Source organism: Sciurus vulgaris (genome assembly GCF_902686455.1).
Source record: "Sciurus vulgaris genome assembly, chromosome: 4".
In the NCBI taxonomy this organism is placed as follows: domain Eukaryota; kingdom Metazoa; phylum Chordata; class Mammalia; order Rodentia; family Sciuridae; genus Sciurus; species Sciurus vulgaris.
In genome coordinates, this window is record NC_136464.1 from 147534571 (window position 1) to 147561566 (window position 26996).

Consider the following 26996-nt stretch of genomic DNA (forward strand, 5'->3'; position numbering starts at 1 on the left):
AACAAAACGATCCAATCTGGAAAACTGCGAGAAAGCCCCATCTCCACCGCCGAGCTGGCTCTTCCCGCGCCAACCCTCCCAGCGGCAGCGGCTCCAGGGACAGCGCGGATCGAAGGAAGCGACGGCGCCGCCGGGCACTTCCGGGAGCGCGCGCCGTGGGGCCGCCGCAGTCGCCGCCCGCAGCCATGGCCCACGCATCCCCGCCCCGGTCCGAGACCGTGCGCCGCGCCGGCGGCCCCGAGGGGCACCCTGCGCGGGACGTGCTGCCGTTTCCCACCGGTGAGTACCGCGGGGCGCGGGGCCCGCGCCGGGAATGCCCTGCCGCCGCGTCGGGGACCTGCCCGGGCTGCCGGGGCCGCGCGGGACCAACTCACCCGCGCTCGCACTCCCGTGAGCGCGTGTCCCGGAGAAGGGGAGGGCGGCGCGGGGCCCCGTGCGCGGGGGGCTCTGAGGCTCCTGCTGGGAGTGAGAGGCGGGCTCGGCCAGCGTTTCGCTGGGGATGAGCCGCCAGGTCCTCCTGGCTCTGCTCCTTTGAAACTGCGAGCGCGATTCCACCCAGTGGTAAACCCTGCTGCGGGGAAGCTGGAGTCCACAGGCCCCGGCGAAGGGACTCTACAGGCAGCCGAGGCTCCGGAAGCAGCTGGGAAAGTCCTCAGAGGATGTGACTGGACACCATTTCCTCTTCTCCCCTGGGTGGTTCCCTGGGCCCTCGGCTTGAGTGAGTCTTCGGAGTGAGCCTTTTCCGTTCAACACCTGTAGAGCTCCCGAGATGTGCCAGGCGCTGGGCTAGCCCTAGGGATATAAAGATGAGTTAGGCAGTCCCTGCTCTAGAGGATAAAAGGCAACTTCAGTTCGGCACACATGAGGGGCCACTAACTTCTCCTGATGTGCAAGGAAGGCTTTTTTTTTTTTTTTTTTTTTTTTTTTTTTGGTACTGGGGATTGAACTCAGGGGCAATTTACCACGGAGCCACATCCCCAGTCCTATTTTGTATTTAGAGACAGGTTCTCGCTGAGTTGCTTAGCACCTCACCATTGCTGAGGCTGGCTTTGAACTCGCAATCCTCCTGTCTCAGCCTCCCGAGTCACTGGGATTACAGGCGTGCGCCACCGCCACCGTGCCCAGCACAAGGAAAACTTTTTAGAGGAGGGGATGCCTGGTCTTAACTTTTTTAAAGGGCAAGAGCCAGCCATAAGTGAAAAAGGCTAATGCAGGCAGAGGAGGACTTAAGTTAGAGCATCAAGCCATAAAACAAATGACAACCATAAGCCAACCAGTTGACTGTTTCGTTTAACTAATACGTATATGGACTGCAAAATGAGAAGACAGAGATGATGTTCCATCCTGCCATCTTTCCCAAATTCCAGAATTGTAAAACCAATTTCCATGTCTGCAGTGATCGCAAACTGAGTACTTCCTGAAGTGAGCTTGTTTCCCCCACACTGCAAACTTGTTCAACCACCAGCCTTCCCCATTCCATTCACCCAGTTGTTCAGGTCAAAAACCTTAGTGTTATGCTTAGCACTTTTCTTTTTTCCCCATCCCATCAATCAGGCCAGTTTGTTCTGTCTTCAGAATGTGTTTCCTGCCTGACTACTTCTTAACCACCTCCATTACTTCATCCAAGCCCAGGCTGCCATTGTCTTCTGTCAGGCTACTGGGCTCCTGCAGGCCTGCACAGCAAAGACACTTTTCCTGTTCTAGGGGTCTCCCATTTCTGTACCGTTCACCCCATGTTCTTTTCTGATTTGACTTTACCCATTTTGATGACTGCCACCTTCCTGCTGCCTTGTGTGTCCACTAAGCCACCAAATCTGCTTCAGGATCCTTATATTTGCTATTTCCTTGGCAAGGAAATTTCATCCATACATTGTCCCATTTCATTTCATGTTTTGATGTCTGCCTAATTATGTATCTTCCCTGAGCCTTGTCTGCCCATCCTCTCTAATACAGAATGCCCTCTTTGCCTCTGATTACCTCTTCCTGCTCTTTCTCTATGGACTTATCACTGTCCAGAGGGGGAAATTTTGTTTAATGTCTTTGCCACTGGAATGTAAGTTCCATGAAAGTTGAGATTTTTATTCTTTTCTATCTCCTTAGTGCCTAGAACTGTTGGCCTTGTAGCATAGGACATAGTAGGTCCTCATTAAATATTTGTCAAAGGACTGAAAGGCTTGTTTATAAGACTAAGGAGCTTGGCTTATGCTTTGTAGGTGATGAGAAAAATGTGTGCAGATAAGATATTTTATTTTATTTTTTGTAGAGCTGGGGATCAAATCCAAGGCCTCATACATGCTAGGCAAGCGTTCCAGCATTGTGCTAATCCTCAGTCTCAGATTATACATTTTAGATAAATCACTGTGGCAGTAATAGGAGGATTGGAACACAGTCATGACAGGGAAAGCAGAGGCAAGGATGTGAGCTTATCAGAATAGACTCAGAAAACAGAGGGCCAGGCAATGCACCTTCCACACTTGCACTGGAACAGCACACACATGAGTGTGCCAGAGAAATCAGGTCATGGGAATTTGAGTGTCAGTTAAGACTTGCTGGATGCAAATAGTACACAGTATAATTTAGGCAAAAAGATGCTGTTTATTAAGAAGCCGTTCTGAGCTTCCCCGTCTGCTGAGCATCCTGAAGGTCCCTGAGATAGCCTAGTGATGAATCAGGAGTTGCAGTTAGCTACAAGTCACAAAAATCAACCACAATGACTTTAGCAGGAAGCATAGACAGCCTCAGAACACAGAGGCTATAGCATTTTTCAGAAAGGGCCCAAAACTAGGGCAACAATATAACTATATAACAATATACCCTACTGGAAGGGGATTTTAAATGAAAGTTAAAGGATTAGTGGATCTCATTCCATTTAATTTATTCTTAAGTGGCAGAATGTGTTCCTTGGCCACCTACCTGGCTACACGGATTCTGCCCCTCTCTCCTCCTCCCCCCCAATGAATCGCCCTTTTCTGGTGGACTTAAGACCATATCTAGCATTGGGAAGGATATGCCTGTAGAGACCAAAGCCTTAGCAGTTCATTCCCAGGTATGATGGGCCCAGAGGTTTGGGAATCTGGAGCATTGCTGTGTTATTTAAGTTCCATGATTCTTACGTCCCAGGCTTGTAATTTTTCTTCAGCTTCATTCTTAGACCCTTTCTTACCTATCAGTTTCATGTTTGAGAATTCTAAAATCCTGTCATCTTGTTGGGTCAATCTGTTGAGTCCATGGGCTTGCTGAACCTGCTAGAATGACTCTGGGGAGTTCTGCCAATCTTCACTGTTCTTTGCCTCAGCTTCTAATGGAGACCAATGGCTCATTCCTAAAAACCTCAACACCTACAGGCATCCCTCCTAACTGAATATGTATAGTTCCTGAGTTCAGATGGCTCAGGAACCAAGTTGCCTAAAGGTACTTGGTCCAAAAGTTTCAGATAATCTATACAAAGAGTTCAGATAATGAAGGATTGCCTCCTGTGCCCCTAAAGTGACAAGACTCCCCCAGTTACAGAGTTACATGCTTCCTCCAGTCTAGAACTATAAATGAACTAGAAGAGCTAAGATCTTTTAGGGTACTCTGATACAGGGGTAGTTGAGCAGGAAGAAGCCTCTATGAGAGCCTGTGAGTCCTACCTTGAGTTTATTCATTGGTACTGCAAACTCCAGGTCAGTTCATAGCAGTGTGGTGACCTCTGTATTCTTACACGCCAAGGTCCTTGGAGCCCAAGGACTTAGGAGTGCATTTCAGACAGGGCATAGAGCTGTCAGAGTGAGTGCAGGAGGCCCTGCTTGGGTATCAGCCCATGTAGCACACCTGTCTGCAAGTGACCTTCAACTGTGCACAGCAAAGAGTGACACTGAATGAAAGCGTTCAACTCTTATACAATAAGGAACAGGTACATATTGTCAGACAGTGTGTTAACTTCTCTCTCTCTCTCTCTCTCTCTATATATATATATCCACACACACATACACACACACACACACACACACACACACACACATACATACACATACATACACATACATACACATTTTTTCATTGTAGATGAACACAATACCTTTATTTTTGTGTGGTGCTGAGGATCGAACCCAGTGCCTCACGCATGGTAGGTAAGCACTCTACCACTAAGCCACAACCCCAGCCCCTGTTAATCAATCAGCTTTCTGGCTGTGACAAAGTACTTGAGAAAAACAAAGGAGGAAAGGTTTATTTTGGCTCATGGTTTCAGAGGGTTTCAATCCATGGTTGGCTGGTTCCTTTGTTTTAGGCCTGAGGCCAGGCAGAAATGTCATGGTGGAAGGGTCCAACCAAGGAAAGCTGCTCAGCTGACGGCAGGCAGCCAGGAAGAGGAGAGTGCAAGTGTACAAGAAGTGGACCTGGGGCAAGATATACCCTTGTGGGGCAAACTCCCAGTGGCCTACTTCCTCCAGCTAGGCCACACCTCCTATAATTTCTACCACTTTCCAATCTGTTCAGTTATGAACCCATCAATAAATTAATCCATTAATCTGATTAAATCAGAGCCCTAATAATCCAACTATTTCCCTGAAGTCCTACCTCTGAACCTTGGTGAATTGGGGACAAAGCCTTCACCACACAAGCTGTTGGGAAACATTCTAGATCCAGGCATCACATGTTATTGTGGGAAACATGATAGTCTAGGGAATTTTAGCACTAGTAATGTCACTGCCTGACACTGCCCTTTTTAAGTCTGTGCTTTGTAAGGTTTTTGGTTTTGGTTTCAGTTTTGGGTTGTTTTGGCAGGGAAGAGCTAGTGTTAGGGATTCAACCCAGGGTGCTCTACCACTGAACCATATTTCCATCCCTTTTTATTTTCATTTTGAAACAGGGTCTCATCAAGTTGCCCAGGCTGACCACGAACTTGTGATCCTCCTGTCTTAGCCTCTGGAGTTGCTGGGATTATGTTTATGCACCACGGCATCTTCTTAAAAGCAGTTTTCTACTATAAACCAAAGGAATAAAAGGAATAAAAGGAGGAACACTAGCAAGGAGCAAAAAAGAAAAAAAAAAAAAAAAAAAAAAAAAAAGCTCATGCTTGTTGCCAAAATAATAGCAAGTTAACAAATTAGAGAAGCTTGCCTTTTAACTGCCTCCAGTCAGAATCTTCCCAACAACTGGCTTTTTGCTTCCTCTCTCTGCCTCTTCCCTTTTCTTCCCAGCTCCTTTTCCCTTAGTTGTTTTTCCTTTCCCCTCAAAACAATCTTATTCTTACCTTTGTATCTCTCTTTCCTGACTGATCATAATGTTGAATTTAAAGCACATGTAAGTTACATTACTCATTTGCTTTTTTTTTTTTTCTTTATTTATTTATAGAGACTGCATTTTGATTCATTGTACACAAATGGGGTATAACTTTTCATTTCTGTGGTTGTACATGATGTGGATTCACACCATTCATGTAATCATAAACATACATAGGGTAATACTGTTTTGTTCTACTATCTTTCCGTCCCCCACCCCCTCTCACCCTGTTTTCCTCTACACCATCCAAAGTTCCTTCATTCTTCTCTTCCCCCTGCCACCCGACCTCATTATATCTTGTCATCCACTTATCAGAGAAAACTTTCGACCTTTGGTTTTTTGGGCTTGGCCTATTTCACTTAGCATGATATTGTCCAACTTTATCCATTTACCAGCAAATGCCATAATTTTATTATTCTTCATGGCTGAGTAATATTCCATTGTGTATATGTACCACAGTTTCTTTATCCATTTGTCAATTGAAGGGCATCTTCGTTGGTTCCACAATCTAGCTATTGTGAATTGAGCTGCTATGAACATTGATGTGGCTGCATTACTGTAGTATGGTGATTTTAAGTCCTTTGGGTATAAACTGAGGAGTGGGATAGCTGGCTCAAATGGTGGTTCCATTCCAAGTTTTCTGAGGAATCTCCACACTACTTTCCAGAGTGGCTGCACTAATTTGCAACTCCACCAGAAATGTATGAGTGTGCCTTTTTCCCCAAACTCATGCCAACACTTATTATTGCTTGTGTTCTTGATAATATCCCTTCTAATTGGAGTTAGATAAAATCTTAGGGTGGTACTCATTTGCTTTTTTAATTCTCCCAGAATTTGCTTTTGAATATAGTATGGCATAGAGTTATAATTTTGTTTTGCTATGGATAGTTAACCAGAGCACTGTTTCTTGACTACATCATTGTTGTTGATTTGTAATGACAATAATTACTATTGAGAGCTCATCATGGGCAAGGCAGTATTTTCAGAACTTTGGTTCTATTTAATTTCATGGTTGTGTTTCATGAATGAAGATCTCCCTCATTTTTAGGCATTTTAAATGAATTAATTTTTTTCCTTAACCCATTTAAATATATATAAAATAAGTTACTTTTCCCCTTAGGTCCCCGATATTTTGATTTTTGGGGAGTTGAGACTATAAAAGCAAGTACTTGGCCTTTAGGGCTGGAGGAAGAGGTGTCAAGACAGTGAAATTCTACTTTTTCATTTCTCACCAGGAATGTTACTTATAGGTATCTTTCAGGTTGCAGAAAAGATGGAAAAAAGAACATGTGCACTCTGCCCCAAAGATCTCGAGTACAGTGTCCTGTACTTTGCACAGTCAGAGAATATAGCTGCTCATGAATGTTGTTTGGTAAGTTACTTGAAAACTTAAGTGAAACTACATGAGTCCCTTTAGGACTGGACATACCAGAATAGATAAATGGTACTTCGAATACAGTGAATAAGGAGTTGGCCGTTGGGCTTGTAAGTGGAGATTATGGCACATAGTTTTCTAACTTTAAAGGGTTTTAGCTCTTATTACCTTATAATTACTTGTAATTTTATTTATTTATAACTGGTCAAACACACAAAGAGACAGAACTATGGTGAAGAAGCTTCTTCAAAGATATTTTAATGAAGCTGGACACATTTGTGCATGCCTATAAGGCCAGTGACTTGGGAGGCCAAACAGGAGAATCTCAAGTTTGAGACGAGGCTGGGCAGCATAGTGGGAGAAGACCCTGTCTCAAAATGAAAATAAAAAGGGACTGGAGGTGTAGCTTGGTGGTAAAGCACCCCTGGGTTCAATCCCCAGTAAAACACAAACGCACATAAGCACAAAACATTTTAGCTGGGTGCATTGGCACACGCCTATAATCCCAGTGGCTTGGGAGGCTGAGGCAGGAGGATCAAGAGTTCAAAGCCAGCCTCTGCAAAAGCGAGGTGCTAAGCAACTCAGTGAGATCCTGTGTCTCGATAAAATACAAAATAGGGCTGGGGATGTGGCTCAGTTGTCAAGTGCCCCTGAGTTCAATCCCTGGAACCAAAAAAAAAAAAAAAAAATTTTTTTTTTTTAATGAAAGATTTCAAGTATAACAGACACCTATAAATGTTCCACCCAGACATAATTTCTGTCAAATGCTACAGATGTTTTAGATTTATCCATGGTGATAAACATAGTTGTAAGTCTTTCACTTTAAATACAGTGTTTCATTGCATTCAGCTGTTCTCCTGTGAATGGGCACTTAGGTTTTTCCAGTTTTCTTCTATAACTAACAGTTATCTAAAGCCTCCTCACACATATGCAAATTCTCTGGTCTAGAGAATATAGCTAAAAGGAGTTGCTGGGGAACATAGGTGGTGTTTTCTCTTCCCTAAATTTGCCAAATTTCCCTCCAAAGACATTTGACTTCCACTATTGTTTCAGAGTATTTTTCTCTAACACCTTGCTATACTTGATAATTATGAGGTTTTAATTATTTTCCCTCAATTCATATGAAATAGTATCTCTTTTGAACTCCCTCATTCTTGAGGGTTGCATATCAATTCATGTGCTTATGGTCCATTCTGGTTTCTGCATCCGCACATCGGGTGCTGGTAGTCTGTACATTTTATCTTTGGAGATGTTAGTTTTTGCTTATACGTATTTATATAAAAATAATAATGCTTTATTATTTGTTGTCATTTAATTTTATTTATGGAGTTTTCTGTCAGACAGAAGTTTATAATGTAAAGTCATAATTATTTTCCTTTAAGAATTCGAGATTTTTCACCCAAGAAATTGTTTTCTGATTCTTTTTCCCCTATAAGTTTTAAAATCTTGCTTTTCTCATTAGTTTCTTAACTCTACTGGACTATTACTATTATGTAAAGTAGAAATTGATTTTATCTTTCCATATGATTGACAGTTTTTCCCTCCAGTCTGTTTGTCTTGTAGTTCTGGAGATTGAACCCATCGTAGCAGGCAAGCACTCCACCACTGAGTTGTACCAGCCCTCCCACCACTGTTTCATGAGTAATTTATATTTTTGTCACTCATTGTAATGATAATAATGATAACTGTTGTTTATTGTGTGCCTGGTAGTGTTTTGGGAGCTTTACCTACATTAAACTGTTAATCCTCACTGCAGCCATTACTATCCCTACACTAAAGATGAAACAGCTGAGGCACTGAGCTGTCACTTTCCCAAGGTCCCACAGTTGTAAATGACAGCCAAAATCCACAAGAGTCCAGTTCTTTACACTTACCCAGGATGCCGACAAGAACAAAGCTCGTCTATAATCCCAGCTATTTGGGAGGCTGAGACAGGAGGATCATAAGTTTGAGGCCAGCCTGGGCAACTTAGTGACATCTTGTCTCGAAATTAAAAGGAATAGGGATGTAGTTCATTGAAGACTGTGGGTTTAATCCCTAGTACCGCAAAGAAAAATAAAATGAGCCTTGGCTCTTACTTTGGTGCTTCAAACTTTGAGATTTCACAAAGATTTCCATTGGAATTTTGATTAGAATTGTATTTAATTTATAGATGAATTTAGGGAAAATTAGACAACTTCATAATAGGAATCTTAATAGGGTCTCTCTCTTCAATTTAGATCCTTTATGAGTTTCAGTAATTTTTGAAGCTGGGCATGGTGGCACATGTCCTTAGTCCCTGTCTCAACAAACAAAAACAATGTAGTGTTTCAGCTATCACAGAGCATTGTTTTAGGCGCTGTATTCAATCTGGAGATGATTTAAAGTATATGGGAGGATATGCATGAGTCATATGCAAATACTACATCATTTTATATAAGTGACTTAAGCACTGGAAGATTTTGGTATCCAAGGTGGGGAGGGTCTTGGAATTATTCCCCAGAGGATACTGAGGGACAACTATATCTGTATTTTCTTCCTTTTTATTTTTTCATAGTATTTCATTGTATGTTTATGTCACAATTTGTTATCCATTCACCCCTTGATAGACACATGTATTATTTCCAGTTTGAGGCTATCGTAATAATTCTGTTATGAACATCTGTAAATCTTCATGTGGAAATAATGCTTTTATTTCTTTTAAGTGAACATCTAGCAGAATTGCTGTGTCATAAAAGTAAGTGTGCTCTTGGCTTTAAAAGTTATTGTTTTAGAGCCGGGCTAGGTAGTGTGTGCTTGCAGTCCCAGCTGCAGGAGACTGAGGCAAGAGCGTTACTTGAAACCAGGAGTATAAGAAGAGTCTGGGCAATGCAGGGAGACCCTGTCCCAGAAAGAATAGAGAAGAAAAAGTTGCGGGCTAGGAATAGATAGCTCTAGCTCTATTGTGGTAGAGTACTTGCCTACAGTGCAAAGGCCCTGAGTTTGATAACAAAAATTATCATTTTACACCTCTACCAACAATGTATACGAGTTTCACTTGTTCCATGTCCTCCCCAACACTTTTTTTTTTTCTGTACTAGGGATTTAACCCATAGGTGCTCTACCACTGAGCTACATCCCCAGCCCTTTTTTATTTTTACTTACTTATTTTTTATTTTTTTAAGTTATGCATGACAGAATGTATTTTGACATATCCTTTTTTATTTTTTATTTTGAGACAGGGTCTTGCTAAGTTGCTGAGGCTGGCTTTGAACTTGTGATCCTCCTGCCTCAGCCTCCCGAGCCACCGAGATTACAGGTGTGCACCACTGCACCTGGCAACACTTGGTATTTTCATTTTTTTTTAAATTGGGGCCAGTCTGTTGGGCATAGAGTGGTATCCCATTGTGGTTTTAATTTGCCTGAGAGTTAATGATATTAGGCATCTTTTCATGTGCTTATTCAGTATTCACTGAAAATCTTATATGAAGTGTTTGTTCAAATTCCCTGCCTCCCTTTGTTTGGTGGTGCTGGGGATAGAAGAACCCAGAGACTAGGGCCTTGCATGTGTTAAGTAAGTGCTCTACCACTGAGTACAGCCCCATCCTTGCCTATTGTTAATCTGTCAATTATTGTTTTCTATATGCTTGTACATTGTCAGTTAGATGTATTATAGCTGGGTATGATGTGGTGGCAGATTACATCTGTAATCCCAGCAACTTGAGAGGCTGAGGCAGGAGGATCGCAGGCTCAAGGCCAGCCTCAACAATTTAGCAAGGCTTTCAGCAACTTAGTGAGACCTGGTCTCAAAATAAAAAATAAGGGCTGGAGATGTAGCTTAGTTGTGAACTGCCCGAGTTAAGTCACCAGTGCCAACAACAAAACAAAGATGTATTATAAATCCATCTAGTGTCTGTCTTGCCTTTTTGTTTTCTCAGCAGTGTCTTTCAAAGAGCAAAAATTTTCTAAGTCAAATTTATTAACTTTATGGTTTCTGCTTTCTGTAAGAAATCTTTGCCTATGCCAGTGTCACAAAAATTTTTCTCTTATATATTTTTGGCCTTTGTTATTCGAGTATGTGTGTCATATTGATCTTCAATTGAGAAGGTAGGTTGGATTCTTTTGATTTCAAGTGACCCATAGAAATTCAAGCCAGCCTAAACACGGAGGAGTTTGTAATGAGGTTGCAGGGCATTTCATGCTCCTGAAGGCGAAGGTGCCGGCAGGTCTAAGAAATAGGAGCTGGAAAGCCATCAGGAATATCCTCTCTCTTGTCCTTGTTTCTGCTTTTATTTCTTGCATACTGAATTGTGTGGCATTCACTATTGCTCACAGTCCTAGGGTAGGGAATCTGGCCCAACTTGGCATCAGGGTCCACCCAGATCCAATTAGCCAGTGGGGGTCAGAGTCACATAATATAAAACTTGCCTGGGATTCAGGGTGGCTTGTGGTCTAATCATACACCCTGAAAAGTGATCACTGTTATACGCTCAATCCATCTTCCTCCTGGTGAGTATTTTTTAGTACCATTTTCTGGCCTGCAGCTTTCCATACTACTTTGTGTGTACTTGTTCTTTTGTTTTCCTACTTCAGCTGTATTCTTCAGCCCTTGTGGAATGTGAGGATCATGATCCATGTAATTATGATAGAAATTTTGATGTGGAATCAGTAAAGAAAGAAATCCAGAGAGGAAGAAAGCTGGTAAGTAGAAATGATTTTACTTCTTATACAGGATGACCATACTCTTGGGGTCGCATGCAAAAGAAAGTCATTTAATTGATAACCAGAGATAGAGAAGCATTTTAGCTGAAGATGTTTAGTATTTTAAAATGAACTACCAGGCTGCATTAGTAAAGTAGGTATGAATTAGAATGCTTTTGGCTGTAAGTGGAAGAAACCCTAGCTCAGACTGGCTTTAACAAAAAGAATGCTTTTTTTCCTCACTTAACCAGAGGAAACTCCAGTCTTAGGACATCAATGATGTCATCAGGGGCCCAGTTTCCTCCCCCTGCCTTTCTGGTCCCCAGCATCAACTTGTCCCCTCCTAGCTGTAGGGTGGCTGCATGAAGGAACTGGAGTATCAGACTTTCCTGTTCATATCCAGCAAGAAAAAGCTCATTCCCTCATGGAGAATAAGAGGACTTATGGAAGTCTAATTGGGTCTCAAACTCTTTGTGTGCCAGTTGCCAGGGTTAGCCATAACTTATCAGGAACTACCCATGGAGCCAAACCCATCAGGGGGCTGGCTATCTGGGAAGGAGAGAATGCTGAGGAGTTATCCTATGGGGTCCATTAGGTCCCCAGACTTCCTCTGGGAAAGGCACTCACAGCTTAGCAAGCAGGATAGGAAGTGTGAGTGCCTTGCATGCTTCCACAACCACAGCACGGTTAATGACTAAGAACAAACATGTATCAAGTCTTCGCAAAATGTTAGCATCAGCAGGGTCCTGCAGTAGGTGTTCCATACATTGTTCTGTGAAAACTCCCAGCTATAGATCTGATGATGCCCATTTTGTAAACAGAAAAAATGGAAAGTCCAGCGTGAAAAGAGAACAGTCTAGATGGAATTTGACCAAGTATGCTTTCTCAGCATACACGATACTGTAGTAGATCCTGAAGCAAGGCCTAAAAATGGAGAGTATGAATCCTGCCCTGGGTGTGTGTAGGAGACTGGACAGTGGTATGATTCATGCTGACACAGGGATAGGGAGGCCCCTGGAGTCCATTCAGGGACTTTGGGTATGATAAGTTGGGTGAGTAAGTAGCCTTTCTAATTGGAAAGTAGCAGGCAGACCTCAACTGAAAGATTGTTTTTGTTGTTCTTTGTTAGTGGATTTCAGTGGAGTTAATTGACTAGGGTTAAGGAAACCCACCATTAGATTCTAGAGGTAATCTACATGTGAAGGAAGAATCCAGGCTGAAGAAGGCGGGCAGCTGACTAGAAGCATAATACACAGGAGGGAGTGGGTATACCCGAGGGGTTTTGCAGACACTGCAATTCAGACTAGCTACTAGAAAGACTTCGGGATGCATTGGAAGTGGAGGATAAAGGAGCAAGGAGTGCAGCCACCTTAGGTCAAGGTTGGGCAGTGTCAGTATGGTGTGCGTGGCTTGACAGGGGCCAGCACCACTCTCCTCAGCAGGCTCCTCCCTGCAGCTGGGCTTCTGGACCCCTTCCTAGTGTGTGGTGGAGGGATGAAAAGAAAGATGGGCAAGGAATTCCAAGAGAGGGAACAGGGTGTACCAAAGTGTGGAAGGCAGTTTGAAGAACTGTAAGCAGGTGATTCCATGGTACTTTATTCTCTACTGAATGCCTGGACTTCTGCAGAGTGTGCTGATTCATACACCTGTTCCCTTGTTAAACAATGAATCTACGCTTGGTTTTCACCATAAGTAATGTTGCAACCAACAGCTTTGCACATGATTCCTTGTGTGCTTGTTTGAGCATTTCTGTAGTGCAAGCTCCTAGAAGTGGCACTGCTGAGTCAGAGAGAATTTCCTGTAAAAATGTTGAACTGTGCTGACCAATGTCCCCTGGGAAAGGTTGTACTGGTTTATGCTTCTTTGTATAGTGGATGAATGAAGGCCTCATATTCCATGTGTGGAGATGATCTTTCTCTTGCTGGCTATGAGCTAGAAAGCCTGACAAAATGCTCAAAGAAAGTGTGGCAAAAATGAGTGTCACTGTTCTTGTTTATTTTTGCCAAGTATAGAAAACTTTTACTTCACAGCTCCCTGATCACTGAAGAGGCTGAACATTATTTCTATCCAGGCCTCTGCACTGCCCCCACCCCACCAGCCAGCAGTTCTTCCCAGTCCTTTTGCAGTCTGTGGCCCCACACCATGGCCCACCTCTGCAGGGACTTCCAGACACCCCTCCTTCCTCCCTCCCCTCCTGCACCAATCACTTTCTTGTTCACCTGGCAAAGTCCCATCTTTGGATACACCTGTGTTTCATACATAAACATAGTAGCATCAGCACTTAAGCAGCTGAAGAGCTGGAGAAAAACCCACAAATGCGGTGCCTGGCTTAGATTCATGGCTACAGACCTCAGAAGGGTGCTCATCACTTCCCTTACGTGTCTACTTCACCCTCCACCCTCTACGTTTCCTGTCTCACATCCTGTCATCTCTACTTAAAACCTGTCCCACCTCCAATGTCCCAATCCCAAGTTGGCCGTCTCAGCTGTATTCACCTGCTTGTCCTCACCCTGCGTCTCGAAGTACCTTCTATTTTGGGGTGGGGGGTGGAGGGTAGGCAGGGCATTAACCAGGAATTGAACCCAGGGGCTTAAGTTGAACCACTGAGCCATATCCCCAACCCTTTTTATTTTTATTTTGAGAAAGGGTCTGAGTTGCTTAGGGTCTCACTAAGCTGCTGAGGCTGTCCTTGAACTTGTGATCCTCCTGCCTCAGCCTCTTGAGTTTACAGGTGTGTGCCCTGGCCCCTGGCTCTTTTGCCTTTCTGGACACACACACTGGGTGTCTTCTACTTTTCTGGCTACTTCCCCCGAGCCCTGGCTGCTTTCTCCTCTCCACTCAACCTCTGAGATTGTGCCCCATGTTGTGTATCTCCAGTCCTGTCCCCGCACTAGAGTTCCAGTCTACCAACCTGACACATTTCCACAGATACCTAAAGCATCTGATGATTGGGTTGGCCGATAACACAACTCCACCCCATCCAAACCTCCTCCTCCTTCACCCCAATAAATAGCACCATGACTCATCTGTTACCCAAAGCAGAAGTCTAAGGATGATCTTTCCCTCATCACATCCCTGCCCATCAGCAACACCCCCAGACACACTGCACCCTCCACCCACTTCTCTGTCATTAATCCACTGAAGTCGCTAGTCGCTCTCTCAAAGGTTGCTGAAGATTGTTGACACCCTGATTTCCTCCTGCCATCCTACCCAGCTCATTCTCTAAACAGCAGCTTGATCCCTTAAAAATACTGGTCTGTTCATGTTCCCCTTAAACAAACATAAAATTACTTGGCCTTATTCTGGCTTGTAAGCCCTGCATGACCCTGCCCACTCACCCTTGCTGTAACCAGAGGCATTCCTCTTGCCCTTCTGGTAAGCTTGCCAGTCAGGAGGCTCATTCTTGCCACAAGGACTGAGGGCCTCTACTTAGAATATCTTTCTCCCTGCTTTTTCACATGCTAGGAGCTCTTATTATTCAAACCTATACTTTACTGACCACCCAGTCTGAAGTAGGGACCAATGACACTGTCATTTGCCTTATTTTAGTTATATACAATGCATAAACCTTCTATGAGGTGTTATATTTTTGTTTGGGGTTTTTGCCAGTGCCAGGGATCTAACCCAGGACCTTTCATGTGCTAAGCAGGCACTCTACCACTGAGCTACCTCCCTGGCCCACCATGAGATGTTTTTAGGTTTGCTTTCTTTAACTGCTGTACCTCCTTTCCACTGCAATGTACACTCCACCAGGGCGGGTACCTTCTCTGCTCAGTCCACTGTCTTCCCCCTTATCCCTCAACAGTGTCTGTAATACTATGTACTTACAAAGACCTTAAGCAAATGAATGTTTATTGCCATTTGTATTTCTTTTGTGATTTGCCTGTTACCATTTTTCTGGGGATTATCTTAACCCTTTATCTAATATGCTGCTTTTTTTTGTTTTCTTTTTTTTTGGTGCCAGGGATTGAACCCAGGGGTGCTCTACCACTGAGCACATCCCCAGCCCTTTTTGTTTTTTCAGTGGGGTCTCGCCAAGTTGCTTAGGGCCTTGCTAAGTTGCTGAGGCCAGCTTTAAACTTGGAAACCTGGGCTGGGGATGCAGCTCAGTTGGTAGAGTGCCTGCCTTGAAAGCACAAGGCACACAAGGCCCTGGGTTCAATCCCCAGCACCGCAAAAAAAAAAAAAAAAAAAAAAACAACTTGGAATCCTGCTGCCTCAGCCTCCCGAGCTACTGGGATTACAGGTGTGTGCTGCCACGTGCGCTGCAAACATTTTTCTTTCCATCTTTTCCTTGTCTTAAATTTTTCAAATAGTATATGTCACCATTAAAATGAAAGTTTAAATTTTGTATATAGTCAGATCTGTCTTGTTCTTTGTGGCTTCTGGGTTTTTTACCTTCCTTAGTCTTCCTTTGCCTCAACACCATGCTTTTTTTTTCTTTCTATTTCCTAATTTTTTTTAAAGTTTATTTATTTGCTTTGCATAGTTAAAGAGTTTTAATTCATTCAAACTTTATTTGGGAGAGTCTTGTGAGGTAGGGATCTTTTTTTCCTATGCAAATAGTCATTTGGTCTCCCCCCAGTTAAACTGTCATTCTTATATGGTCTGATTTGGAACTCCGCCTTTTATCTTAATCTTGCTTCTCACCTACATTTGAACTGTCTTTATTTACATATTTGCTTGTGCTGCTGCTGGGGAATTGTGTGAGCCATCTGTTTTTGCAAGATGATCTCATTGTGCCACCAGTCATGCAGCCAGAGTATGAGGCTGATCAGCTGCAGTGGTGGCTGGATTCCCTAAACCAGTCAGGCTTCTGTGGTCACACATTGCCTAAGCATCCACACCATCTTCAATAAAACACCAAATCGAGAAATAAAAGCAAGGGATCAGATAAGCTAAACTAAGAAAAACATGTTACCGCCCCATTGAGTTTTTGGTTTTCTGGGGGTTTTTTGGGAGGTGGGGCGCTCTACTACATAGATTCCAAAGAAGTTCCCTTATTTTAGCTCACATTATCCTCAATAGGAATCCAACAGTTATTGTTACCCCAGAAATGAATCCAAGAGAAGTGACTGGCTCTGATTGAACTTGTAATCCTCTTGTCTCAGCCTCCCATTTCCCGGCAGGAGGCCAGGAGCTGCTCTTGCCTCAAGTTCCTATCCCCACAGGACTAGTAGCCTCGAGATGAACAAGTTGGCCAACTCTGATTTTTAGAAATCTCTTTTAAAAAGACATTGTTTTTTGAAAGAAAAAAACATTTTCTGCTTTTAATGGGATCATTACAGAACAGTCCATGCCAAGCATTCATTAGTTGAGGTTTTGCTGAAATTTCCAAATGAGCAGCCAAATGTAAAGAATATCTAATGTTTGTATGAAAGATGAAACTTTACCAGTAATATCCAGGATAAAAATACAGGACTGCTGGCTTAAATAACATCTAATGATATTTTTAAATTTTAACAAAGATTATGAAAAACAGGATCTTATTCAGTAAAATCTATTCCTCTGTAGAAATGCACATTGTGTCGTGAAAGAGGAGCCACCGTGGGATGTGACTTAAAAACCTGTGCCAAAAACTACCACTTTTTCTGTGCCAAAAAGGACAATGCATTTCCACAAGCTGATGGAGCTCAAGGGATTTATAAGTATTTAATACAACAGTTTTAAGCCTAATTTGGGGGATTGGGATAAGGAACAAGACTTTAAAAGCTAAATTTGTATAACTGATTTTCAAAGGAGAAGACAGTTTGGGGGATACCAAGTTGGGTATTTTCTCAGTAGCATAGAAAAAACAAGGTTTTGTTTTGCTTTTTTAAATTTCTCTGTATCCTGTCCTCCCTGGTAAAAACATCACCTGTCATAGTGATGTGAATGGCAGGAGATAGGGACCAGTTCAAAGCTATTCTTTTCTGACACAGGAAGCAGTCTTTTCTTATATAGCCACAGGCTCATCAGTTTTTGTCTTTAGTCTTGTACGTGGAATAAATGTAATTTCCACTGCCATACCAGTAAACAGCTACTTGTTCTGAATAATAGGATTGGTGTCATGAGAGCATTTTTTAGAAGTTTTTGTAAGATTTATTCATAAAGTAATTTTTTAAAAAATCCTACTCAGAGCCTAGATCCCCTTATCGAAGTGTCCCAGGCACTCTTTTATTAACTTATTTAATAACCACTTTTTGCCAGGCAAAGTCAATGTGCTATATTAATGTTAACTTGTGTCAGTCCAGGGAGGTGGATACTATTATCCCTATGTACAGATAAAGCCCTGAGCCACTCAGGAACTTTCCTCAGGTCACACAGTTGATGAGTGGCAGAGCTGGGTGTCAGAGATCCTGAGTCCCTTGCTCTTTACCACACCAGTTCATCTTCAGGCTTAGGGACCATACCTTCTAAAACAATGTGGGCAAGCCTGCCCAAGTTTCCAAAGTAATTTTAAATGAGTCTGAGCAAGTTAAATAGGTATTTTGTTGTTTGAGACATTAGGGAGTGTGTAAATAACCTTGTACAGTACTTCTTTTTATATGCAATTTGCTAAGAAACTCAGGATATGCTCAGAGTTTCACTTTGTTTTTTTTTTAACCTTTGTGAAGGGCCCATTTTATGACTTTTTTTTTTTTTAACAAAGACTTTAAACATAAGATCAAACAAAAGCAAGCAAAGTTGTGACTATCTTAAAGTTGAGGAAAACACACTGATCTTATATTATAACTAATGAATTAGGTCAATGAAAACTGTGCTTGAAAAAACTTAAGTACTTGGCAAATGAAAGTTCTCAGTCACCAAAACCTAAGGCAGAGACGTGAGGAGTTACTTTGCGGTATTGCTGGGAAGGCTGCGTGGAGGAGGTGGGACTTAGAAGATGGAGGTGACTGCACATTCCCTTAGGAGAGGAAGGCACTGCATCCTGTCCACCAGTCCCAATAGGAAAAGAGGGGAGAAGTAGCTGGGGCCGAGACAGAAGGGAGGGACCAAAGAAAACCAGACCTGTGCAGTTCTCTCACTTTAGTTCATGTAGTCTGTTGTGTTGGTTTCTTTGAGGACACTGAACAAATTTTAGGTTCTTTGTAGGTTAGATATAAGATCTGGAAATCTGCCAGCTTTGAAATCTACTTTTTCCCTAAATTAATGCATGCACTTTTGTGCTATTGTTGAAAATCAAACTTTGCCTGGTCTTATAGAAATCTGCATATCTTACAAGATTTTGGATCTTTACGTATCTTTGTATAGTCGAATGCCCCTAACCACCATATATGAACTAGTACTGTTCAGTCTTCAATCAGCACTCACTCTTTCAGAGAACACAATCTTTCTAAGATTCAGACGGCAGAGAAGACATCTAACAGACTCATCCACACTTGATGTAGGTTAATTTTATAGTGGCTTAACATTTCTCTTTAAAAGTCACTATTTAAAATGTAGCCATCATGAAAAATTAGTACCTTTTTAAACCACAAGGATATTGACATTATATTTGAAAACTATTAAAAGATTTCATGATTCTTTGAAATTGCTTATTTTCAGGGTGTTATGCCGACATCATGCTCCCAGATCATCAACCAATGCTCAGAGTGGTAAGTCTCTACAATTTCAATACTGTGGGTTTAAAGAAAGCCAGACATTTAGGTAAGACATGGAATAGTCTGATATACTCGCCTCATTGAATTAAAATATGAAATTAATATTTTACATACCTATAAATTTGTCAGTTTCTCTGTGCACTTATTTGATATGACTTTGAACCTGGTGTGCTCTATCACTGAGATATATCTCCAGCCTTTTATTTTTTGAGACAGGGTCTCACTAAGTTGCTGAGGCTGGCCTTTAATTTGCGATCCTCCTGCGTCAACCTCCTGAGTCACTGGGGTCACCACCGTGCCCAGCTTGACTAGTTTTTCTTTGTTTAAGTAGACCTATCTGGCCATTCTCACCATCCTGGTAGGACCAAACTAGACACTGTAAAAGCTTTGACTTTGTGACTACTACTCTTCTGTAGGAGTATTAGAATTTTCAGTAGGTAAAATTAGTAAAGTGCCATATACTCCCTGAATAAAAACTTCTAAAAATGTTTTTGAGAAGCATTTCATTTTAATTAAGGTAGAATAGATCCTGGCTAACTGGAGTTACGGGATGTACATTCATTCACGAGTGCATTCAGTGTACTTCCAGAACAGAAGTGTCTTACCAGTACTAAATCAGGAAGGTTCACAGTGACCTGGAGTCAGGACCTCTCTGGAAAAGACTTAGTTCTGTGCCATGCCAACTGCATTTTATGGGGGCAAAAAGCACTCTCAGAGCAGTATCTCTATACTTACTTTTCAGTCATTACCTTTTTAACTTATCAGGAAATGCCATAAAAAAGATTGCTGTCAATCAGTGTTTACTGACAGACTGTAAGTTTTAAAAAGCAGATAATCTTGGGCTGTCGGTGTAGCTCAGTGGCAGTGTGTCTTTGACATGTACAGGCCCTGGGTTCCGTACCTGGCACTACAAAAATCTGGATGTAAATCAGTCCTTTCCTCAAAGGAAAGGCTTGTTCTTTAGAATTCCAAAAAATCTAAAACATACCATACCCACTAACATACATCGCTTTTTTCACTTGGCTGTATTTTAAAGATCCTTCTGCATAACACATAAGCTTATGCATAATATTCCATGGTACAGCCATACCACAATTGAACTGTTGGCTGCTTGAGGGACATTCAGGCTATTTCCAGTTTTCCATTACACTTACTGCCATGGTTAACCCTGTTCTCCACACATCTTTGTGCCTTCATACAAACTATACTGTTAAGTAAAATCGTTGATTCCAAGAATATAAACAGTGAAACTCTATAGATAACTTGTAGCTAATTATCTTCCAAAAAGATATCTGCAGTACACAGTTACCCAAATCTCTGCAAATATTGTTTATTAAACATCTTCAGTCTGATATGTGAAGAATTTTTACTTTTTATCTTTTCACCAGTTGTCTTCCTATGACCTGCTTTATTCACGTTTCTATTCAATTAACCTGCTTCCTGAAGATTCTCTGTATGCCCATTTTTTCTACTTTATTTCCTTTTCATATTGACTGTAAGATTATTTTATATTTTAAAAATTAGCACTTTCCTGTGTTGAAATGTTTGCTGTGTCTTTTGACTTTGTGGACTTTTGATATATATGAGTTTTATATGTCATGTAATCAATCTTTTCCTTTATTCTGACTTAAGTGATTTATATTTTTAGGTGATTTTTCAAGAGTGAAAGGAAAAAGAGGAAGGAAGAAAAGTCTCCCAACAGACATTCATGTACTGGTAATTTGACTTCAATTTTCTTATAGCTTTACATTTCTTTATGTGGTGTCTTTATTTAAATCATTCTGAATTTCAGGTGAAATGTACTTTCCAAGTCACTGGAATAGCCAGCATCTGTATAATATCCTTCATTTGTGTTGTCTGACTAGATAAAGCTGAGACTGCTTCTTTTGAGAAGAATCCCATATTCAGAAGTTTTTAGATAATTCCTAATGATACAACTATGATGAAATTAGTAAGGAGAAGCTGGAAGTTTCTAGAGATGACATTATTCCCACAGATTCTGTGAAGCATTCCTTAGCACCAGTTAGAACGTCTGCCCTTGTAGAGTGCTTAGGTCCTTATATGACTGCGGGTACAGCTGAGCACTGGTACATAGTATTTCCCAATTATATGATCCAACACCTTGTTTGTAATTCTCATAATTTTCTAGGTTATATATAAAGTATATGAAGTACTTATAGGATTTTAAGTATTAACATCAACTCATATAAGCCAAATTAATATGAGCCAGCAGCCTCCACCCCTTGCTTTTATTTAAGAGATGTTTCTCAGGCTGGGTGAGGTGGCATGCACCTGCAGCCCAACTACTGAGGAGGTTGAGATGGGAGAATTACTTGCAGCCAGGAGCTCAAGGCCAACCTAGGCAACATAACTGTCTCAAAAACAAATGTTTCTCCCAGCTTCAGAAACTTGGCAAGAACCCTGTCTCAAAAAATTTAAAAAGGCTGGGAATGTGGCTCAGTGGTTAAGGGCCCCCTGGGTTCTGTCCCCAGTACCAAAGAAACAAAACAACACACAGTTTCTCAAACACCTCTTGTTTTACATGTAAAGTATCTATAAATATAAGGCATGGTTTTCCCCATTAACAGGCATCTAATTATACACAGCAGATTGGCTTTTGTGTATTAAATGCCAACAGTACAATCACTACAATCTTGCTTTTTCTCTTCCTCTAGCCACCCGAGACAACGCCGTTCAATAGATTTGTAAAACCAGTGAAGGAAAGCACAGCAGCTACCCAGGTTGTGCTCAGTGACTGCTATAACATGGCCTCCAGTACTTGTGAAAATGTTGACCCTTCAGTATTTCAGCTGCCCACTCCATAAGAACCCCATCTTATTTATGCAAATAAGTTGACTCAGAATGGGCTGGTGCTTCAGTATTAAGGATACACTTCTAATGAAGAAGCTGGGGTGCCTCACAGATTCAGTAATGTGCCACCCCACAATTTCTTGTAAGAAGTGTGACATAATAACTGACAAAAAAAAGGGGCAGGCTGTCATCTCAAGGATTTGAAGCTAAATTTTAGGAATTCCTCTTAATTCATATAGTTATTGTAAGCAAGGTTTTATCTTACAACACTTCATTCACTAGCAAAGGTGTTGTGTTATTCACTAATTAATTATGTTCGCCCTCCACTAGGCAAGGTTTGAAGAAGAAACCATAAGTGGGATGATTAGCTGCCCTACCATTTACTTATAAAAATGTTTTCCTTGTTAGATGCGATTGTGAAAATTCCTTTTCTTAAGAAATGTAAGGAAGCAGGACTTCTTAATGACTTATTTGAAGAAATATTAGACAAACTTCATTTGATTCAAGAAAGACTTATGGATGAGACTACTTCAGAATCAGGTACTGAATTTCCCAGTACAGAGGCTTTTCACAGACCTACATGTGAAACAGACAAAATAAGGAAAAAAAAGTTTCCCTTTGCATTCTTTAATAAAAATCATTGTGTATAAGTCTACTGTCTATTATAAATCAACAGAATGTAGACAGCTCACAGACTCAGTAAGTAGTTCTGACTGCTCTGACAGCTATGGTCTAGTTCCTGTAGGTGCATATAAGTGGGTGGGTGCATCTGGAGCTGAGGTGGCCACGTGGCTGCTCCCCACCACCCCTGCACCTGTATTTAAGAGTTGATAACAGTTAGGTTACAGTGCTGATATAACTCAAACTGCTTCCTAAATAAACCAAGAGCCCTCTATAAATGTTTACTCAAAGTTTAAGGTATAGGAGAAATTTAAATGTTTTGATCAATGTGTATTAGAACTTTCTTACAGAAGTTTCTTGAACTCTCAGGGAAGCTGAAGTTCCATTTGTAAGGTGCAAGTACATAGCTACTACCTATTAGCTTTCTTAACACCTAGTCTGAGCATACAAACTTTAAAGTTATTTCATAAGGGAAAGCTTGACCATCTATATTATAGCCAGCAATGCAAAATATATACTTATTTGAAAGATTATATTCTATAGGACAACCTGAGCACTTCTCAAACTTTGCTGAAGGATGTGTGCACGCACAGATAGCTGCTCCACCCCGGGCCTGAGTCTACATTTCTAACAAGTTCCACAGGAAAGGGATGTTCTGTTTACACTTCCCTGTTTTGGGTTATTTTCTGAAGTGTGACTGCACCCATGAATTGTTTGAAATTAATACTGAAATGTTTTTTCTCTCTCCAGAGTATGAGGAAATTGGGACTTCACTTTTTGACTGTAGATTATTTGAAGACACATTTGTAAATTTCAAGCAGGTATGTAAGTTATAAAAACTTAAATATTGAAATAGTATGATGCTATGTGGTAATAAGTCATTTAACAATATTGTTTTATTAAGTGAAAATAGCCCAGCCCATTACAAAAACAGTATTACAGGCACAGAAGAAAAAAAATATACACATAAGTAGGCACACAGGACAATTGCACTTAGTGGAAAGAGCAGTTACTTATAGGTATTGGATTGTAGTAATTTCTTCTGTCTTTTAATGCTGAAGTTTCCAAATTTCCTATATACAAATACTTGGGGTTTAATGAGAAGAAACTCATTGAAAAGAAACAACAGGCCAGATGTGGTGGTACACACCTGTTATCACACAAGCTCTGGAGGCTGAGACAGGAGGATCATGAGTCAAAGTCAGCCTCAGCAACTCAAAGAGACCCCATCTCTAAATAAATATAAAAAGGGCTGGGGATGCAGCTTAGTGGTAAAGTCCATGGGTTCAATCCCTCGGTACCAAAAAAAAAAAAAAGGAAACAAAAAATGGATTGCAAAATTGGCAGAGTATTCTGGCCCATGTGTAGGCACAGGCAAAGCTGGTGGGGCTTCCTGCACCCTCTCTGCTCTTGGTAGTGGTAAGGTAACAGTAAACTGTTCTGCAGTTTCCTCCCTTGTTAAAATTGTTCCTAGTTCTCCCAACAAATCTAATCCCCTATGAGAGGCATTGTAGATAGTTCTAAAGTTCATCAAAAATAAATGAAAATAGTCAAGAAGTTTTTGTAGAAGAGAAACTCAGGGTACTGTGGGTTGGAGGAGGGAGAAACCTTTCTATAAAGTACCAACCACTTATTGAGTCTCGCTCGCAGCACTGACGGCCTCAAGACAGGCAGATTTCCACTTATGATTCTGATCTGACCTTTGTTAAGGCTGCCACACAGGAGAGCGGGAGGAGTGGGGGATCAGATTCACAGGTAATTAGGTGCGAATGGCTCCCCCCGCCCCAACCCTGCACAATATGGTGCCCTATCTATGTTTTTTGTCAGAAAATGGTCTTAAAACAAATAGTACATATCCATGTCTAAACATACACAACTTTCTCATTTGGGTTTTATGTTATACATTTCTATTTGAATTTAGTCTTAACTACATTTATAATCAGCAAGAAAAATTTTTTTTAAATTACCTCAAATATCTTTCAACTCTCTTTTGTATTTAAGGCAGCTTTGAAATTTCTAAAAATCTTTTTATTAGAGACTCATCTCTTATTTTTTCATATGACATAGTTACATGTTTGGATGTCACACTGGTGGGCTGGTTGGGAGTCCACCTGTTTATAGTGCAATGCAGCGGGTACAAGGGATCAGGAGACACCACTTGGAACTGCATGAGAACCAGCTGAAAACGCTCAACTTTTGACACCACATTGATATTCTCTAGCTTAATGTAGTCTTACTAATGTGTACAGTTAATTGCAGGTATATGGTTCTGAAGATTATGTATTTTAAAACAAATTTTAAGGCTTTTAAAATTAATTGCCTTATTTATAAAGCCTAATTATGAAAACAAGTATCTTCTTGTTCCACAATAAAAATCTATTTCTAACACCAAAAGCTTTATATGTAACAAAAAACATGGGATGCATCTCTATGAAAGATTTACCCTCATCCTTGATATTTAGCCACATTCTCTCTTCTATTTATCAATTTTCAACAAATGCACACAGTGTAGCATGGAGGTTATACAAGTGTTCAAGTTTTCAAAGTATACAGACAATAGGGACTTTTTTTGCCACAAACTTATCCAAAAATCTTAAAGACTTACCAGCTTTATATGTGATAAATGCTGGAATCCCATTCTGAATCAGAAGAGGAAGCAGGCAGAAAGAAACCAGTTCCTGCTCACAAGACTCTAGGCTTTTCATTCGAGGAACAAGCACTGGACAATGTACTTGCAAGTGAAAGGAGCTAGAAATAGTACATTATTTCTCACGAAACCACTGAATAGTCACTTTATTTCTTCTTTTCAAAGCAATAGAGAATAAAATTCATGAATCTGAAGAAATGCGGCAGCAGCTGAAGGAAAACATTGAAGCTACTTAAGGATTTAAAACAAACCTTGTGCTCTTTTCAAGAAAACAGAGACCTCAGGTCAAGTTCCACTTCGGAATCCTCTCTGTCTTCCTAAAGATCTTAAACCAGTGGTCAGGTGAACTGCAAGCAGGCCTTACACCAGAGACCCAGCCCGAGAGGCACATACCTTCAGGACTAGGTGCTTATCCCTGTCTGGGCCCCAAACTGTGATCCCCACCAGCCTCTGCTCTGTTCTTGCTGATTGGCACTGCCAGCTGGAGCTTCTTGTCTCCCTATATCATCATGTCACTTCTACTACTACTACCTCTCCAATAAATGTTTCCAGGTTCTGCTTGAGTAAATTCAGTCATGTCTCCCATCTCTCCCACCTTCTGCTCTTAAAATTCTACAGGCAGCTTCCTGCTGGTGCATCCCCCTCCCCAGAGATCTAAGTGGATTCCAGTAACACACCAGATGTTCCCACTCCCAGGGTCTTTGCGACATCCCTGCTATGAAGTCTTAACTACTTTCTTCTTCTGCCTGTTCCTCCTGCAGTACCTATACCAGCCTCCCATTTATTCCATCTGAGATTACTTTTCCTTCATACCACTTTCCGAGTTTAATTAGCTATATCTCATATCACACTATGAGAGTATGTTCACTGAAACAATTTGTTGTTTCCTATTATCCTGCTGTTTTGCTCACTATTATATTCCCATCACTTAATATGCTCAAGCAAGTTGATAAAATAAATTCATCAAAATCCATAACTTTTGCCGGGCGCACACCTGTAACCCCAGTGGCTCAGGAGGCTGAGACAGGAGGATTGCAAGTTCAAAGCCCAGCCTCAGCAAAATTGAGGCCCTAAGCAACTCAGTGAGACCTGTCTCTAAATAAAATATGAAATAGGGCTGGGGATGTGGCTCAGTGGTCGAGTACCCCTGAGTTCAATCCCCGGTAGCCCCCACCCCCAAAAAATCCATAACTTTTGGGACCAGTTCCACGCCATAGTGGCACTCAGATAATAATAAATCTGAATGTACTGTTTCTCTTGTACCAATTTACCTGTCTTGTGTTAGTCTGCTTTTCAGAAATTTCTTTTCAGCCAGTTATTACATGACTATTTAGAAAGATTTTTTTAAAATCTGTTTTTAGTTATACAGGACAGTAGAATGTATTTTGACATACACATACCTGGAGTATAACTTTGTACATGATGTGGAGCTACAGTGAGGTATTTTTTATGTATGAACACAGGAAAGTTATGTCCGATTCATTCTACTGCCTTTCCCATCCCCACAACCCGCTCCCTTCCTTCCCAGTCCTCAATGACCATTTTATCACCTTTGAAACACCAAAATCTAAAGTGGGACTCTGTTAATAAAAATGTAAGTGGGAATATGCAAGAATGAATAGTTAAATGTTTTTCTCAACAATACACGATTCAGATTTTTGTGCCCATACCACCACCATCTACTGACATTCTCCTATTTATAGTTCTAATCACCCCCTGCTTTGGGGGCAAATACTGGGGCTAAGGCATGCTAAGCAAGTGCTCTACCTTGGAGTCACAGCCCCAGTCCCCCCACCACACCAATTTTTTTTCCTGAGACAGTCTGGCTTCCTGACACACTGGCCTTGAACCTGTAATCTTCCCACCTCAGCCTCCCAGGTAGCTGGGATTACAGGTGTTTGTCTCCACACCCAACCACAGTTCTCTGACTCAGAATAATGTTGCACGTCAAAATGGGTCTGAATGGAGTCCCCAGGCATAAGTAATCAAAAGCATCTGTTGAAGGAAGACTGTGAAATAGATGGAAAAATATATT

General features: G+C 41.4%; 1 protein-coding gene across 1 annotated transcript; it reads left to right on the forward strand.

The window, feature by feature from the left end:
* Positions 1-121: 121 nt before the first annotated feature.
* On the forward strand, positions 122-26301 carry PHF11 (PHD finger protein 11). The gene is given in 12 exon segments (XM_079137697.1): positions 122-279; positions 6516-6637; positions 11192-11299; positions 16814-16947; positions 18827-18876; positions 20531-20598; positions 21558-21623; positions 22102-22107; positions 22110-22233; positions 23065-23139; positions 25127-25188; positions 25190-26301. Coding segments are annotated over 12 exon segments (1002 nt in total). The 5' UTR covers positions 122-185; the 3' UTR covers positions 25283-26301.
* Positions 26302-26996: the final 695 nt, after the last annotated feature.